General features: G+C 38.7%; 1 protein-coding gene across 1 annotated transcript; it reads right to left on the bottom strand.

Annotated features, from left to right (window-relative positions):
- Positions 1-4,555: 4,555 nt before the first annotated feature.
- Positions 4,556-14,698, bottom strand: nr2f1a (nuclear receptor subfamily 2, group F, member 1a). Its single transcript, XM_061986624.1, has 3 exons — positions 13,310-14,698; positions 11,854-12,381; positions 4,556-8,067 (listed from the first exon to the last, which is right to left on the bottom strand). Exons 1-3 carry the CDS (start codon positions 13,746-13,748, stop codon positions 7,793-7,795), a joined length of 1,242 nt encoding a protein of 413 aa, XP_061842608.1. The 5' UTR covers positions 13,749-14,698; the 3' UTR covers positions 4,556-7,792.
- Positions 14,699-19,878: the final 5,180 nt, after the last annotated feature.

Here is a 19,878-nt window from a genome sequence, read left to right on the forward strand (position 1 = left end):
TGAGTGGGTGGGAGATGGATAGATGGATGGATGGATGGATGGATGGATGGATAGATAGATAGATAGATAGATAGATAGATAGATAGATAGATAGATAGATAGATAGATAGGTGGGTGGATGGATGGATGGATGGATGGATAGATAGATAGATAGATAGATAGATAGATAGATAGATAGATAGATAGATAGATAGATAGATAGATAGATAGATAGATAGATAGATAGATAGATAGATGGATGGTATGGACAGATGAACAGATTATGGATGGGTAGATGAATAGATGATGAAATAGATAGATAGCTAGATAGCTAGATGGATAGATAGATAGATAGATAGATAGATAGATAGATAGATAGATAGATAGATAGATAGATAGATAGATAGATAGATAGATAGATAGATAGATAGATAGATAGATAGATAGATAGATAGATAGATAGATAGATTGGTATGGATAGGTAGAATGGCAGATGGGTAGATGGTATGGCCAGATGAATAGATGATGGATGGGTGGACGGATAGATGATGAGATAGATAGATAGATGGTAGATGCATAGATGGGTATAGATAGATAGATAAATGGTTAGATGGGTAGATGAATGGATGAATGGGTAGGTGGGTTAATGGATAGATAGATGTATATGGTTATGGTTACGGTATTACTTTATTTCGAACATGCAGACAATTACAATATAACAACTCACATATTTCAGTTTCCCACTATGGCATGTATAGATGGAGTTGTGGATGTAAGGATAGATGAAAGAAGGGTACGGGTACATGGGTACATGGATAGATGAATAGAAGTGTATGGTTAGATGGGTGTATACATAGATGAATAAATGGGTAGGTAGATAGAGGGATATATGGACAGATGAAAAGAAGGGTATACTATATATGGTTATATGAATATATGAATAGAAGTGTATGGTTAGATGGGTGTATACATAGATGGATAGATGAGTAGATAGATAGAGGGGTATATGGACAGATAAAAAGAAGGGTATGGTATTTCTGGGTATATGGGTGTATACATAGATGACTAGATGGGTAGATAGATAGAGGGGTACATGGACAGATGGAAATAAGGGTATGGTATATATAGGTGTATGGATAGATGAATACATGCCGGATAGATAGGTAGATGGGTTTATGATAGATGGGTACATGAATAGGTGAATAAAAGGGTATGTAGATAGATAAGTACGTGTATGGATATGGATAGATTGATGGGTATATGAATGGGTATATTGATAAATGGTGTATGGGTAAAGAGAAGTATGTGAGTATTTCAGTAGACATGCATATATGAAAAGATGGATGGATGGATGGATGGTATTAGGATAAATATGGCAGGGTATTTATGTTAATAAATAGATGGGTATAAGGATGAATAGATGGGTATATGAATAGATTATATAGGTATTGGGTATTGAGATAGATGGTATATGAATGACAGGGTATTTGAATGACAGAGTATTAAATAGATTAATAAATAGATTGGTATATATGGGTGAATCGATGGGAATGGATGACTAGATGGGTATGGATGACTAGATGGGTATGCTATATAACATGGTGTGTTGCATTCACAGCTAATTGAATCATCAGATGTTGACTGGGACCATGCAGGAAGTAGACAGTTACGGGAACAGCAACAAGGTCCACAAAGGCTTTGCTGTAGAAGAACGTGACCTCAATCCATGTCGTCAAACGAGAACACAAACAGTGAGCCAGCAAGTCCATTATCAGTGACCTCTGACCTCACAAACGGACAAAATCTCCCTCCGACATCATCTCGCAAGGCTTATATACAGCGTGCTCTACAGTGGACATTTGTTTTTTGGTCGAAATGCACATTTGCACACCATAATAATTGACATGTCCACTACAGAGGACACTAGTAGCAACAAAAACTGAATGAATGAATGAAACAAACCAAACAATCCAAAGCAAACCCTCAGTGTTGACTTAAAGGTTGGAACCTGCGTTTATTGTGCCAGGATAAGAGAGCACAGAGGAGGAAATAAGGCTCAGTGGATTATATCTTTATACACACATTCTTCTGCCTGACTGGGCGACTGCAACAAGCCTCACAGGCTGGAACAAAGATGGCTGAGCATGAATGAGGCCTGTGTGGGTTTTTGTCCTCACAACATATTCATTCAGCGAACCCACCTCGCCGGAAAAATACTATGGATGACTTTTTTTTTTTTTAAATAAAGAAAACAATACCATCAACCATGCATAATAATATTCAACTTGTGTTGCATATGTTGTAAAGAAAATGTGTTGCAAGTCAGTCAATTCATAAACAATTATATTTTAACTTCAAGGGTTTTTTGGGTGATGCATTACTATCATTATTATATTATTACTATTATTATTATTATTACTATTATAGGATGTAGGTGGGGCATTTCAGGAAGTCAACAGGTTAACAGCTCTATTCGTTTTTAGAAGTTCTAAAAAAACAAAATGACATCATTAGGTGACCTGTTTTGTATTTATTTATTGTTTTCAATGACGTCATCACGTGATGGCGGAAAAAGTTCCACTTCCGCTGCAAACAATATTACGTCACGTGCACAAATCCCCCCCCCCCCCCCCCTCCCCTCCCTTACGTGCCACCAATAATGTAAATGTATGTTTCTACTTTATTTCACCATAAGTGCAACAAGTATTCATAGCAGACGCAATAAAATTTTACAGTAAATATATAAAAAAAAATAGCCTTACTTTTTCGTGCAAGAAATCTTCACCATGCATCCATCGCTTTCCTTCTTTTCGGCCCCTTTTTTAAAAAAAAATTAATTTTCTCCTTTTTTTGGGGGGTGATTTATCAGGGGAGTGCACGCACCTGAAGCCATCACTTTCTCAAACGAGAAGAAGATGAAGAGTGAAAGATTGAGACATTTTGAGCACGCTTAAAAAAAAAAGAAGAAAAAAAGGGTGGGTGTTTTAGGGAGGGGGGGTGGGGGGGGGGGGGGTCATCATGTGGGAGGTTGGGACACAACAGTATAGACTCGTGACTGGCATTCCGGAGAGACATGCATATTTTAAAAAGCAACAAAGCAGGGCAGACACTGCAGTTTGCGCATGCGCGCGGCGGCGCAAACTTTGCAGAGGAGTTAGGATGTCGCGAGATGAACAGCTGTCATATTAGGATGGAGTCGCCCACGCAAACGCGTGCAAAGTTGGTGCAAGCTTTTTGCTTTTGCTTGCACTCGAATGAGTTGAGTTTTGTGTTTATTTGGAACATGCATGCGTACAACATGATGCATACAACATGATGCATCACCATGTCCAGTTCCTCCATTCAACATGTTCGATAAGGAGTAGGAAGAAACAGAGCTCATTCAATTCTACTCCTTTTCCTTTACATAGCAGTTGCTAACACTTTTGTTCACTTCCTGTTCTCAATTTATTCACAATATACTCCATAAGTGATAACATTAAAAAAAATACATAATAATTAGTGAAGTAAGTTATATTTCGGTAACACTCCAGCATGGGGAACATATTCACCATTAATTGGTTGCTTATTAACATGCAAATTAGTAACATATTGGCTCTTAATTAGTCATTATTAAGTACTTATTAATGCCTTATTCTGCATTGCCTTATTGTACAACCAGTAAGCCATTAACTAAGAGTCTTCCCTCAATAACCTCAGAATTATTGTAGATTATTAACCCTAACCGAGTTCCCCTAGTGTCCAAATAACTCTAAATTAAGTCTTTGTTGCTGAGAATATGTTCCCCATACTAAAGTGTTACTTATTTTTCATATGGTGAGATAAATAAGATTATCTAGACAATGAATGGATGGATGAAATAAGGGATTATTTGTACTTTGTAAACACTTTGAAGAGTTTGAAGTGGATCATATTAGTACATTGTTTAATTCCTTTACTTAGTCATTCCATAATGTAATTCCACATATTGATAATACTGAAGGTTTTAAGTGTTGTACGTGCGTACAAATGTTTTAGGGCTTAGTTAAAGTTAAAGTACCAATGATAGTCACACACACACACACACACACACACACACACACACACACACACACGCACACACACACTAGGTGTGGTGAAATGTGTCCTCTGCATTTGACCCATCCCCTTGTTCACCCTCTGGGAGGTGAGGGGAGCAGTGAGCAGCAGCGGTGGCCGTGCCCTGGAATCATTTGAGCTGTGCAAATAACTCACTGCTGACATTGCGCAACAATTGATGCGCGTCAGATCCACGTCGCCAACGCGTCGGTTCATGTTCCTTTCTTCTTTTTTCCCCCCGTCCCCCCCCCCGGTTTTTATTGTCTTGTAGTGCTTTAAAACAACCCGCGATGGCAGCTTCGGTTCAAAACGTCTCCCGCCTTCGAGTTTGTCAAGTCACGGTGACGCACGCACGCACACACACACACACACACACACACACCATTGTGTCTGTCCTGACTAAATCTGCTGCGCTTAGCGCTGTCACTTCTGCACAGCTTTTACAACATCACCCCCCCCCCCCTCCCTCCATCCCTTCTCTCCTCATTCCTCTCCTCCCTTCTTGGGTTTTTTCTTCTTCTTCTTCTTCTTCTTCTTCTTCTTCTTCTGCTACTCTGGGAGGTTCTGGCTCTTGTGCACGGGGCCCATTGGTAGAAAAAAAAAAAAAAGCGGATAGAAGGGGAGGAGGAAAAGAAAGGAGAGTGTTGGCTGTGATGAGAGGGAGAAATGAAGGGCCGGAGGAGGGGAGAGGACAAAAGCATGCAGCGGTGTGGATCTGGATATCTCTGTTAGTTGTCAGCGTTTAGTCCATGGCTGTGGAATGCTAATGAGTGGGCTCTACCTCTCTCTCTCTCTCTCTCTCCTCTTTGTCCCACCATCCTCCTCCTCCTCCTCCTCCCGTGCACGGGAGAGAAAGCGGATCGATAGCTGACCCGATGGTTTTGGCCAACACTTTATTTATCCGGCCAGGCAATGATATTATCAGCCTTGAACGTTATATACAGCAAGCGTCTTCCTAAATCAACACAAAAAGGATCCGCTTACACAGCAATCTGCTCCCTCTACGTGCGCGCACACACACTGTCAACGGCGTGCGCTTTTACGCATGGGCTTGCCTTGCGCACACAATCATCAAGACATAACCCTTTTTTTTTTTTTTTTTTGTCAAATATACACATATAAATACAGTATTGAAAGGAAAGCCTCACCAGGTTGCTATGGCAACCCGGCCCAAACAACACACGCACGCGCACACAGGTTTTTTAGAGGGGTATCCCTTTGTGTGGCAAAATGACCACATATATAAATATATTTTAAAAAGGCCTATATAATGTCAACATATCGCCATGTTGATGTGACTGTCTTTACAAAATGCATTTTTTTTCTTGCAAAATAAAAGGATCATTTGTCGTTTCGTGCGCCATTTTTTTGGTTGTTTTTTTTTAATTTTTTTACGCAGGACTCGTGCGTAAAAGTGATGTGAAAAATGACATGTGACGGAACGCTACGCTGACATGTCGGGTTAATAAATGTTCCTCTCTCAAACGTGAAATCGCACCCATGCTTGCGTAAAAAGCAAACCCATGTTGGGAATCCTCCATGGTTTGCTGAATGAAAACGGACCAAAAATTTTTTACAGCTTTATAATCTATACGTTATTTTATCTCATTGCATCTTTTGGTATTGGCAACACACGATTAAATGTCGCAGATAGGTGACGTCAATGACATTTTAATCCTGGTGGGTTTTTTTTTGTGGTCCATAGAAAAACGTTAATTAGCAACACATGCCACTATTTCATCTGCAGCTCGCTTTATATAGCCCGTAGTGTAACAATTGTACAACAAACTGCTCTCAGCGAGAGGATAAAAGATGGTTATACTCTGGAGGGATTTTAGAATACATTATGTTGCAGACAAGCAGCTGTACGCTGCGTTTAATAACCCAGCAAACCATTTAGTGCACAGCTACATAAAAACGACAAGGAGCAGCCTTGCATGGGCTCTTGTCATGCATGCTTCTTTTTTTCCCAGCCAAACAAACATCTCGCATGCAATAATGCAACAAAAAAAATAATAAAATAAAATCACCCAAACAGAGTAAGCTGCAGCATCAATAGGCTTGAACCTGCACAACCATACACAAGCCGCCTAATAAGTCATAATAAAGCGTATTATGGACAGTAAAAGGGTTAATATAATGATGCGTTCACGTGTCCTCCCGTGAATGCATCACCCAAACAGGCACATGTCCTACACATGTCACACCGAATCTGCTTTCATGACACACTCCTTGTTTTTTTTTTAATCCACAATATGGACGCACACAAACCTTCCATATGTACAACACACACTCCATCTTTGTCTCTTCTTTCCCCACACAATGCATCATCATCACCTCCTCCCGCCTCCCTATCGACTGGCTTACATGCTGTAAAATACATTTTCCACATTGATCACGCATCTGCGCAGCAGTTTAGGACCAGACCCTTTTTTTTGGTGGCTTAATATCAATGCATGCATTGGATCAGGACTGCAGGATCACCTCGTGTGTTTTGCATCGTTACTAAAAAAAAAATGATGTTATTTTGCTGCTTTTTCCACACCTCGTGCTGCATTCAAGACCACACATACACACAAAAGAAGTGTATAGGGAAAATGCTGGAGAACGAGACGTCGTTGCCTATTTGTCTTTTAATAGTACAGTCACCATCACACAACTTCATCATCAACCGAGCCTTTCTGCAAAAAAAAAAAAGAAAAAAAGAAAAAAAAGCTGCATCATGGAGTAGGCTAAGCAAAAAAAAAAATTTAAAAAAAATGAAGGCAACAACCAATAAAATTCAAGAAACAATGTTTTTGTCCAAAAGACCAAACAAACAAAAAAAAATGTATTTTGAAATGATATATTAAAAGTGCTTTTTTGATTTTTCATGTCTCTCCTCTTTGACTGATGATCGCACTCGAAGGAGGGGAGGGGGGAGGTGGGGGCATGTAAAGTGGGTTTCCCCAGATGTCCTCTCAGTAAAAATGTCCTGGGGTTGGGGGGGTGGGGGGTGGGGGGTCAGTTTGTGGTCTGCAGGTCCATCGTGTTGGGGGGGAGGGAGGGGAGTTCAACCATCAGTGGTGATATTGTCATAGCGATTAGACTTGTTTCTTATTGTCTAAATTTCTTTCCTTTTTTTTTTTTTTTCCATTTTTTTTCCATTTTTTTATTTTTATTTTTTTTTAATTCTCACTTCAATTTTAATTCTTGGAGAACTTCGACAACATATACCGCACTCGTTATAAGAAGCAAAAAGGTTATATCAAAAAATTATTAGTATAGAATCACAGAAAGCCTGGTTTGGAACCAGAAAAAATACAAAACAGAGAGAGGTACATATAGACACAGGACAAATTCTTATAATTGCTTGGAAACATTTTTTTTTTTTTTCCCCACTAAGTCTTGATTCTTTTTTTTTTTTCTTCTTCTTCTTCTTCTTCTTACTGCGCAATACAATGTTTTTCATTTTATTTGTAATTTTTTTTATACAAAAAAAAAAAAAGAAAAAAGAAAATAAAGACTAGTATCTTACAAAAAATTACGAGTATTGTTCTTGAAGATGAGGGTGCGGATTTACACAAGTCCAGTTCCAATATTTTTCTGTACATATTCCATCTCCACATAGGGGGGGCAAAAGTCTTCCAAACTTGTGAGAAAAAGTCTTAATATAGTCTTCATAGAGGAGGATGGGTGCTGAATTTTGGTCCTTCCCCCCACCCCCTCTCTCTTTCATTTATGTGTCATTTAAGGATCATTGGATGGACATGTAAGGCCAGTTGAAGCTGCTCCCGGATAATAGCATGTCCCTGATGAGGGTTTCAATAGGAGTTTTACCTACCAAGCGGACGAAGAAGAGCTGCTCGATTACCGACGAGGACACGGTGCGCAGGGAGGGCAGCCGCAGGAGGAGCTTGCCAAAGCGGCTGGGCTGGTTGGGGTACTGGCTCCTCACGTACTCCTCCAGGGCGCACTGGGACTTCTCCTGCAGGCTCTCGATGTGGGCAGCGTCCGAGAGGCCGCAGGCGTCTGCAGAAACAAAACCGCACGTTTATGTCATTCGTATGCGTGTGCATGCAAAGAAGGGCTTGCTAACTATAATTCACCACACACAGAAAAAAAAAGTGCTTTTTGTTGATGCTTGGGGAGACAGTGTGTGCACTAAGTCGTTAATAAAAAAAACTAAAAAACTAAACAATAACAATTACAGTTACAGTTGGTACAGATAACTAATATGTATTTGTTGTACTTTGTATTGTTATATATTTGCACTGTGGCTTTGTGTGTGCGAAGCCACTGACTAGTGTATTTATTTTATTTTGTGTAATTTGTATAACAATTATTTACAGTTGGTACAGATAACTAATATATATTTATTTGACTTTTTATTATTATATATTTGCACTGTGGCTGTGTGTGTGTGCCTGTATGATTTGACTGGTGTATTTATTTTATTTGGTGTAATTTTTATGTATTTTATTGGTATTTACTTATTTGTATTTATTTATTTTGCCCTTTTTTAATCGTATTTCTATATTTGGTTGGGATCTTGTTTTGGGGGAAAATAAGGTAAGATTTGAGATGGGATTGTATTGCTGCAACTTGTATTTGCCTTAAAACTCAATCAACAAACTTTTAAAAAACACAATTGCTTGCAGTTGTGTCCACAAGTTTTATTATTTTATTTTGTGTAATTTTAATGTATTTTATTTGTATTTAGTTATTTTAATTAATTAATTTAGCCTTTTAAAAAAAATCGTATTTCTATATTTACTTGGTGTCTTGTTTTGGGGAACATTTGAGATGGTATTGTATTCCTGCAACTTGTATTTGCCTTAAAACTCAACAAACAAACGTTTAAAAAATACAATTGTTTGTAGTTGTGTTCACAAGTTGTATTATTTTATTTTGTGTAATTTTAATGTATTTTATTTGTATTTACTTATTTGTGTTTATTTATTTTGCCCTTTTTTAATCATATTTCTATATTTGGTTGGTGTCTTGTTTTGGAGGAACATTTGATATGGGATTGTATTCCTGCAACTCAATAAACAAACGTTTAAAAAATACAATTGTTTGCAGTTGTGTCCACAAGTTTTATTATTTTATTTTGTGTAATTTTAATGTATTTTATTTGTATTTACTTATTTGTATTTATTTATTTAGCCTTTTCTTTTTAAATTGTATTTCTATATTTGGTTGGTTTCTTGTTTTGGGGGAACATTTCAGATTAGATTGTATTCCTGCAACTTGTATTTGCCTTAAAAGTCAATAAACAAACATTTCAAAAATACAAATTATTTGCAGTTGTGTCAATGACGAATCATACAAGCATTAAAAAAAAGTTATACACAATTTGAATCCAGCTTTTTGCTGATCATGTTATACTCTTCTTATTTTTTGTATTTTTATTGTGTTATTTTATGTATTGCTATTATTACGACTAGTATTCTCTTAATGGTGTGTTTTTTTCCAATACATTTTCAATGTATTATTTATATTTATTTTTTACATATATTTTATAATATGTTTCATACTATTTTTTTAGATGGCGTTAATTTGAGTTACTCTCCAGTATGGCGTTTTCTTCCTCAACCCTCATTGCCATGTATGTTTTGCTATTGTTCATGTATAGTGCTGTGTGTGTTTGATGTGTGTTTTCTTCTCTTCTTATTTTGTTGCTGTTGTTGTGCAAATGACTTAGTGTTGAAAAGCAATATTTAAACAAAGTTTGATTTGATTATTCGTAAAATTTTTGTCATCATTATTGTTTTCCTAATTAAAACAAATGTGACCTGTTGTTGACTTAAACAAACATGCTGCGTCATAGCAAGTTGGAGCCACTCAACAAAATATTGCAAGCACTGTACAACAATAAGAATAGGAATAGAAAAGTGTGCAGAAGCAACAATAATTGATTTTTTTGGAGAGGGTGCAAATGCATGCAGGCCTAAAAATGCAGAATATACGTGTTCTTGACGTCTGCACTCTGGAGAGTCAACTTTTAAAGAAGCCCAAAACGGCCCTGATGAATGTGAAATTGCTCTGCTTGTAATGTGACCTAATTACTCTGCAGTAAGCTGTTAAGTCATTTCGCAGCTCTTCTCTCCATAGACCACTCTGGCCTGTTTTTTTTTTGTTTTTTTTTGTCTCACTCCAAGCAACATATAGAAGCAATATTACAGGAGAAAGTGGGGGGTAAAGTCAATAGTCGCTTAAAACGGGACATAAACTGGACTAGAATGAGCTGCTGAAATGTTTGGGGTTTTAGCAAGCAGAATTCCACACTGCGGGTTCTTATTTGACCCTGTTTTCTACTCACACATGTCATTTCAACACTGGGTGCTGGGGGGGGGGCTTTTCAGCTTATTGCTGAGTTGTGAGCTATAACTCACTGTGGCCCAGACACAATAACCTTGTGAACCCGAGGGCAACCCTGAGATCTCGGGGTGATTTAGTGTGACCTTAGCCAGGCCGCTCAAAGAAGCATGTATGCAAATCCTTTTGGATTAAGGCTGAGTGTCCCTTTAAAGCCAAAGCAGCCAATATGCTTTAACTCCATCCAATTGAGTTTATTTTTTTGCTATGTAGGATAAAATGCAGGTGAGATTAAAAACAACAACAATAGAGATGAATGTGTCTGCATGAAAAAGATCCTAAAATCTATATCAGGCCTCTGTGTGCGTGTGTGTGTGTGTGTGTGTGTCCAATGCACCCTAACACAATAGTACACCCTGACACAACACACACACACACACACACACACACACACAAACCACCATTTATGCAGCTTAGCGAAGACAGCGACTACATGTCAATAAAGAGCTGATGTCAGTCGACTGTGTTGAAACATTCCCATTATTTATGCATCAAATAGTGACAGCACTATGAGGTTATTTATTTAAGGCAAATAATCGACGCTGCTTTGAAGCAACAACACTCTGGAGTCTCTATCAAGTGCCAAAGCCAAGGGGTTCTCCAAAAAGTGTAGCCATGAAAAAAACATTGCGTTTCAAGGTAAACATGGGGTATATATAACTGCCTGACTATATATTTTTTTCAATGTTGCATTCCAAAGTGGGTAAATTACATGTCTGTGGTCCTTTAAGAGCTTTGTGTACGTCTGGAGATTTAATTTGTACATTTAATGAATATACCATCATTGGGAAGGAGTTGGAAATAATTTTCAAAATAAATGAATAACTAATTAAACTATAGTCATTTGAAAATATTGCATAATATAATAAATCCATATTTCACTCTAATGCAATTTTACAATAAGTTAGTGTTATTATAATAAATGTACAATCCCAATAACAGTGTTATTTAAATATGCACACTATAGAAAGTACTTCTCCTTATTTTTTTACGTAGTTTTTACAGCAAAAGTCTAAATTACGCCTAACAAACAAGTGTGTATAGCAATAACAAAACACTACACTCCTAACTAACGTGTTGAGTTCAGTGTCCTGGAATATTAGCCGATTTCTAACATCTCTCCCTTCCCCGAGGATGATTTATCCGTGGTTCAGCTGTGAGGTTTGTATCGAACATTTATGGACGCTCGTCGATCACCGTCAAAACACAACAATTCCAAATGATGATTAGTAGGGTTTTGCTTGCGCCTCTATTTCGCACACTACGGCTTGAGTTGGCATGCAAAGCGCACACATTGTTATCCCATCTGCAAGGCAAACATGTCGTAAAGTCCACGTTTGTGACACAGCCATTTTATTTTGGGGGGGCCACGAACGAGCACAAAGGGGCCCTTGGTGTTTTTTTTGTTTGTTTTTTTTGTAGGGGAGAGGGACCCACCTGACGTGAAAAGCACGATGGCCTTGAGACAGCTGTACTCTGCAGAGTCTACGTGCAGGGTCTTGAGCTTCTCCACTTGCTCCTGGAAGATCCGGATGTGGTCCATGAAAGCCACGACGCGGTCCGCGGACATGGGCGAGGCGTGCAGGCCCGCCGCGGCCAGCAGAGGGGCCACATGCAGGGGCATGGAGCACTGCGCGGCGTTAAGCACAAACAACTCGCTCCACGTCAGCCTGAGAAGGGACACCTGGTCGGTGATCTGCAGGTCGGGAAAGAAAGGGATGTTTCTGGCCCACTCCACGGCGCTGAAGAGCAAGCGAGCCGCCAGCTCGCAGATGTTCTCGATGCCCATGATATTGTTGGGCTGCATGCACTGGCTCCCGTACCGGGACGTGGGGTAGGGCTCGGCCCGCAGCAGTAACGAGATGTATCCGGACAGATAGCAATGGCCGTTGAGGGGGTCCCCGTTGGTCAGCGCGTACTGGCCTGGGTTGGGCTGGGTTGGAGGCATTCGTCCTCGCTGAACCGCTGACAAAAAGAGAGAGAAAAAGAGGAAATGTGCATCCAGGACTGACAAACATAGTGGACAAGAAGCATGCACAAGAAACACGCACTGTGGAAATTAAATCGGCTTAATTGGAGGAGCATCTCGTGCTTTTTCTGCTTAGCAACAATCGTTATGAAATTATCCCCAACATTGATAATTATGCTTTTTTCCCCCTTTTACGCACGCCAAATGTGCATCCAGGACTGGCAAACATAGTGGACAAGAAGCATTCACAAGAAACACGCACTGTGTAAATTAAATACGCTTAATTGGAGGAGCATCACGTGCTGTTTCTGCGTTACAACAATCTTTATGATGACCTAACTAATTCTCCCTAATATTGATAATTCTAGGTCTAAATTATGCTTTTCCCCCTTTTACGCACGCCAAATGTGCATCCAGGATAAGTGGACAAGAAGCATTCACAAGAAACACGCACTGTGTAAATTAAATACGCTTAATTGGAGGAGCATCACGTGCTGTTTCTGCGTTACAACAATCTTTATGATGACCTAACTAATTCTCCCTAATATTGATAATTCTAGGTCTAAATTATGCTTTTTCCCCCTTTCACGCACGCCATAAAGAACACATGGGAATAAAAGGAATCCCCCGGGCGCTTTTTGGGATTATCACGAGCTGCACCCCGTTTAAAAAAAAAAAAAAAAAAACAATTCTGTAAATGTAGGGGCTCGCTTGTGTGAATTAACCTGAATAAAAATGCGTAAAGTTGTGCAGCTGCGGAGGTAAACAACTAGTTAGGCGCCATGATGGAGTGTGTGTGTGTGTGTGTTACGCATGTATGAATTATGGCGATATATGCGTGCGTAAATATGAATAATCTATGGAATAGACGATTTTTGGTCCATTGCATGCGCAATTCGTGGCAAAAAAAAAAAAAATATTCACCTTCCCGCCGCATGCCCACTTTTAAGCACTTCTTGAGGCGGCAGTACTGGCACTGGTTCCGGTGGTGCTGGTCGATGGGACAGTTCCGGTTGGCGCGACATGAGTAGGTTAAGTTCCTGCGCACGCTCCGCTTGAAGAAACTTTTGCAGCCTTCGCAGGTGAACTGGCCGTAATGTTTGCCGCTCGACTTGTCCCCGCACACCACGCACTCGATGTGCTGCTGCTGGCTCTGTCCCGAGTTCTGGCTGCCCTTGTCCCCGCCGGCCGTGCCCGGCGTGGACGGAGGTCCCGGCTGGCTGGGGGTCTGCGGGGTGTGCGGCGCCGCCGACGCCGCCTGCTGCTGCTCCCTCGCCGGCTGCGCTGCTGGGTTGGGGCCGCTCGGAGGTCCTCCGGCCACGTCTTCCTGCGGATCTCGCCAGACGCTGACTACCATTGCCATATCTCGGCCACGGAAAGTGCTGTAGAGCGAAATGTTCGCTGCTGGTTCTGGAGCGTGGATGGGAAGAAAAATGGTTTGTCTTTTTTTTTTTTTTTTCTTCTCTCTTTTCTCTTTTTCTGCACTATGGGTGCAAAGTCAAATCAGTGCGCGGAATCTCATAGAGGAGGAGGGGGGTTGATACATTCGAAATAGAGGCGGACGGCTGATCACGATATGCAAGTATCGGGAGGCCAGTTCCATGAAGGTAAATCGCACTGAGCCATTCAGGAATCCCCGATCTTGTAGGAGAAAAAAGACGAGTCCGGTTTGGGTGGGTGGGGGACAGGGGGGGGGGGGACGGGGGGGAAAAGAAAAAAGCTGCACTTTGATAGAAAACAGCCACAAAGGGAGAACGATTCACATTAGCGAGGATTTAAATAAATAATAAAAAAAATAAATAAAAAAAACCTTGCTCGATCCAAAGTGCTGCGGTGGGATAAATTCCTTTCTCCTTTTTTCCAAGCCGTGCGCATACGCAGGGGGATAAAAAAACAAAAAAAACAAAAAAAAAACTGCAGATTTGTCTGTATTCTTAAATAAAGCTCATCGCCGTCTTCACCGTCATCTTGCAGCGATAGAGTCCACGCCGTGCGAGACTTTCACCTCCTCCAGCTGGAGCAACGCGGAGAAAGAAAAAAAAAGAAGATATCACAGCAGCGGCGGCAGCAGCAGCAGAAAGGAGAAGAGAGAGAAAAAAAAACAAATATGCACGAAGAAAAAGAAGAGAGAGGCTCCCAAAAAATGCTTGAAAGGAAGAAGAGCTTGCAGAGCAATGTTTCCGAAACGGGGGGATCTGCGCGAATGTCTGTATATAGTGAACTTTGACACTACTATTGAAACTGACACGTTTCTATGGAGATCGCTGCGCCTTATATGGTGCTCATGTCAAGGAGCCAAGAGAGGGGCTGCTGGAGACTGATAATCAAAGGCGACTGACTGGCCAGAGCCCCGCATAGAGGAGGAGGAGGAGGAGGGAGGGAGAGGGAGAGAGAGAGAAGTGGGAGGCTGAGGTTCTAGCCAAGCCCTCTCTCTCACTCCATTGGTTGGAATCCTCCTCTTGCTGGGTGTGCTGCGAAAAATGGCCATGCGTAAAAGCTGGGCATGTTTTATTCTAGTAAAAAAAAAAAATTTTTTTTTAATGGGAAAAACACACTTTTTACAGGCTTTGCAATAATAATGACTAAGGGGATTTTGCAAAATATATTTTTTTTTAAAATATTTTATTCCCAAAAGGACTCCAAACACGTTAATGTGGATATTTTTTGCAGTGTCCACATCTCGCCGCTGGGGGCTCTCATCCCTCCAATTTTGTTGTATTTTTGATCATATTTTTTCATACTATTTTGCTTTAAAAAAAATAGCACCTATATTCTCTATTGTGGACAGAAAATGGTGCAAAAACCCCCACCCCAAAAAACAAGCTTTTTACGCACGTTATAATAACCCATCTTTAATAGAAGCTTGGACATGCGCATTGCGGCACGTGCGGTAAATGCCGTATTGTATTGTCAAAGAAGCAAGAGGATGCAATTAGAAGAATGCTGCGTTCAAGAGCGTGTGTGATATAGCATGCAAAGATGTCGGGGCGCAGAGAGGGAAAATAAAAAATAAAAAAAAGAATTAAAAAAAAAAGGGCACATGCACGCAGCAATTAGCCGGGTCCTTTCTGGCGCGCAATTACATAGCCGGGTGTCACATTATGTCTTAATAATGACGCTCATTCAAAATCATGTGAATTTATTTGAGGAATTTGCATGGGGATTCCGGCTTTTTGTGTGAGGGCTTTTTTTTTCTTCTTCCTGCAGGCAGGCTGAGAGAGGGGGGGGAAAAAATGGATCGCGCTGCCATCTAGCGTACGTTGTACAATTACAACCTCCAGCAGAGAGTGCACACACATCAATAAAGATGGATTTTTTATTATTTTTTATTATTGCATAAAGTTTGTTTGTAGGTATCCTGACATATGCATGGCGATGAATGAGCATTTTGTTTATCAGCTTGTCAATCTCTTTATAAAAGTAAGACTATATTACATTAGAGGAACATGCTAATCGTGTGTGTGCATATAAAATGACATTAAATACATATATGCACCTTGCAAAAGAGGAATGGCATAATACTTCATATTTGCGGATAATGAAGCTTAAATATGCAAGTGACCCCTTCGGAAGCTCATAAAGGAGGGATGGGTTGTTTTTCCCCCTTTCTTTCTTTAAAGTATTCCAACAAGAGAGCTCTCTCTCCTTGCCTCGGACAACTCCAATGAAAACTCTGCGTGCATGTCTGCAGCTCTTTGAAAAGGTGAAACCAATAAGATTAAACTGGACAATGATTTTATTTATTTTTTTTAACTCCTGCGTGCAATTGTATCATTATAAGATTTAACTTCACAGATCAGATTGCAGGGAGTTTTTGCAGGGGAAAAAAAAGGTTGTTTTTTTTTGCATGCGGGACAGGAGGAGAGCACACATAGAGAGGGGCAGCGAATGGGGAGCGGAGTGTGGAAAAGAAAAAGGGAGAAAGTGGACCGCAGCGGGGCATTGAGGGAAGAAGCAGCGGCGATGGCGGTCTGCGTGGAGCTTCCCAGCACAAGAAAACAAACACGAGGCAAGTACCATATTCATTTTTTGTGCATGTTGCCTTTAATTGTGCGTTAAATTGCGCACGTGCACGAGATCAACCTTGCATGCACATCATCGGCTGCTGCACAACTTTTTCCCCCCGCGTGCATGCACCTCTTTCCCGCCACATCAGTGGCGCAGACTGGTTGTCTTCCCCGAGGAGGACGCCACATAGCCGGGGAGCATTGTGCACCACCTCCTCTGGAACACACACTTTGCAGCTCACCTGCGAGGTTATTCGTCGTTAAAGATCGATAGCACTCTGAGATAGTGTCAGTGCAATGAAAAGCTTGATCATGAGGACAAATGTGTGCACAAATGAAGCATGCGCGTCAGATTTTACGTGGATTGTCATTTACTAAAAGTGCATTAATGAAAATATTTTTGAAAGTAGGTCAGGTTAGGTTAGTTGAGGACAAAATGTAGTATTTTAATGAATTCATGTCATTAATAATTAAAGCAAATTAACCACCCCTCCCTTGATGTGAAGAAACATATTTGAAATATAATGAATACATATTTTGTTGTATTTGCAACAATGTGTTTAGTGGCATTTTTGCAGGCTTGTAGACAATTAACAGTTAGAATAGGATGCTCAGATATATATGCATAAGCATATATAAGCATAAGCATGAGTGCAGCCTCCCAACCCCCTTTTCCCCAATTGAAAAACCCGTTTTGTACGTTTGGAAAAAAACAAAAAAACTGTAAATGACTCACTATAGTATGCATATATATATATATATATATATATATATATATATATATATATATATATATATATATATATATATATATATATATATATATATATATATATATATATATATATATATATATATATATATACATACATACATACATACATATATATATATATATATATATATATATATATATATTAAAAAAAATCACATTTACAGATTATTCAATTTATTTATTGCATGCAATCATGTTATATATTCAGTAATGCTCAGTGGTGGAAATTAATGACCATTTGCACACCCACGATGGTGCATATATATATATATATATATATATATATATATATATATATATATATATATATATATATATATATATATATATATTAAAAAAAATCACATTTACAGATTATTCAATTTATTTATTGCATGCAATCATGTTATATATTCAGTAATGCTCAGTGGTGGAAATTAATGACCATTTGCACACCCACGATGGTGCATATATATATATATATATATATATATATATATATATATATATATATATATATATATATATATATATATATATATATATATATATATATATATATATATATATATATTTGCAACATCAATTGTTACAATGCATTTTGTCATTTGATCAATATGAATAATTAAGGCACATATGTACATGCAAACTCAATGCAGACATAAAAAGTGACAATAGTAACATTAATATCCGTGCATGTGTTGAAAAGACGAAGTTGCTCATTTTACTTTAATTATCATTATTATTTTTAATTGAAATGAGGCGTACTTCATATTATAAACAAGATTACATATGGCAACTTGAATAAACAGAGTGGTGTTAAAAGCTGCAAACTTGAAATAATAATGATAATAAAAAAGTAAAAAAATACATAGTAAGTATTAGAGTATTCAAAGATAAACTAATATTTCCGTTAATGAACATTATGATGTGTGGAAAAATCATTTTTCTTTTAGCCTATTTCAACTCAGATTTGTGCAAAGTGGTCACTTAAATCGCCGTCTTTCTGCCGACTTTTGTCTTTTTGTAGGATCAGCAACGTTCAAAATGAATCATGTCTAATGGAAAATAAGCACTGGTCAGAATAATAATAATAATAATAATAATAATAATAATAATAATAATAATAATAAGTGCTTTGTGCATATTTAACACCACAAGAGTGGACACTTGCAACAAATAAAATGCAAGACAATTATGCATAAATCATGACCTCATTAGTTATTCTTTTTGACACACAAACCCCCCCCAACATATTAAACTAGTTTATTTGCAGGGAAAGTTGAATTGAGGACTATGATAATAATAACAACGTCTTTGTCAATTAGTTTTGACTTTTGAGTTAAGTTAGTTGGACAGTCCGTTTATATTGTGGACAATATGGCGTTAAAGCTTAATTGCACTCATAATATAGAAGTGGATTTGCAGTATAGACACATACTAAATGCTTTTGCAAACAAAATACGCATGACAAATAATTTGAAGAGAATCATCACAAATGATAGTCTTTAAGAAATATCACATTAAGATTTATACCTGTTTGACCTCGTTAAAGACCAGTTAGGAGGGAAAAGGCGTGGGGGTGTCTGCAGGCTTGAAGGCATCTCGCCCTTCAAGTCATTTATTTTAAGGGAAACCGGAGGGCAAAGGTGGAATTCTTAAGAAATTCAACAAGGATAAGGGAGCTTTAGGAATTCTGCACGCAGATTACCTTTCATCCCATCCACACATTAGCCGGCAACACACAGTAGAATAGCTGCAAAGAAAAAGTAGTCCAGATTAGAAATGCAATACAATTTAAAAGGCTAGAGTTTGGGATTAAATAATACAAATAATCAACAATGAGTGGCAACTTTGAGTGCAAGGATGACTTTTTGTCCAACTTTTTTGCCTCAACAGGCGTGATTGTTTAAATATGAATTTATTGTCACCGCATTGCAAGTGTAGCAATTTTTCTAAAGCTGCTCACACGCCCCACCCCTCATTTACCCGCCTAAACCAACACGCAGCAGGGGCTTAATTAGAAATGTAGTGTAGCTCAACCGTGAGTGTGATGGAGCTCTGACTGACTGAGCACACTGATGACAAGTGGAGTTCAGGGTCCAGAAAAAATAAATACAAATGTTTTTTTAGCACACATTAGACAAGTACTGGAAAATAAATAGCATTACAAAGTTGTTAAGATGACTCACATTATCTTAACATAATATGATATAATACATTATTTTTAGTGGGTTCTAATATTTGAAAAAAATACCAGCAAAAAACAATAATGTATTGATAAATTAAGTGTCAATTAGAACTAATTATCTTTACAGATTTGTAATTTTCAGAATCAACACACACAGAATTTGACTTGGCGGACTGTGCCCTCTTGTTCAATGTAAACAATACATATTAACGATAAACTTAATATACAAACACAAACTTAAATAACTAACATGTGCAAAAGCAAAAAAAAAGATGACGACGTGAACATGAGTTAGTGCACTCGCAGTGACGCGTTAGTTCCAGAGTTATTTCACAGCGTTCGTCACGTTGATTTTGCGGGTATAAGCGGTGTATAACAGTTTTAACTTGCATTTCTAACAATTCACCATACACATACCAGTACAGGCAGCTGTAGTGTAACGTTTTTAAGTAGGGATGGACCATATTAGTGAAAAATTATTTTTAAATCCCCATCTGACTTTAAGATAATAATAATAATAATCCCCTCCGTTACGGCAAAT

The sequence above is a fragment of the Nerophis lumbriciformis genome, linkage group LG12 (assembly GCF_033978685.3).
Source record: "Nerophis lumbriciformis linkage group LG12, RoL_Nlum_v2.1, whole genome shotgun sequence".
Classification (NCBI taxonomy): Eukaryota; Metazoa; Chordata; class Actinopteri; order Syngnathiformes; family Syngnathidae; genus Nerophis; species Nerophis lumbriciformis.

What these genes read in the sequence shown, in the direction of transcription:
- nr2f1a (XM_061986624.1), bottom strand. Translation starts at nt 13,748, where the DNA reads ATGGCAATGGTAGTCAGCGTCTGGCGAGATCCGCAGGAAGACGTGGCC. An exon ending in AGTGGGCATGCGGCGGGAAG is followed by an intron (nt 12,382 to 13,309) that starts GTGAATATTTTT and finishes TCTTTTTGTCAG; the next exon opens with CGGTTCAGCGAGGACGAATG. An exon ending in CATCGTGCTTTTCACGTCAG is followed by an intron (nt 8,068 to 11,853) that starts GTGGGTCCCTCT and finishes TTGTTTCTGCAG; the next exon opens with ACGCCTGCGGCCTCTCGGAC.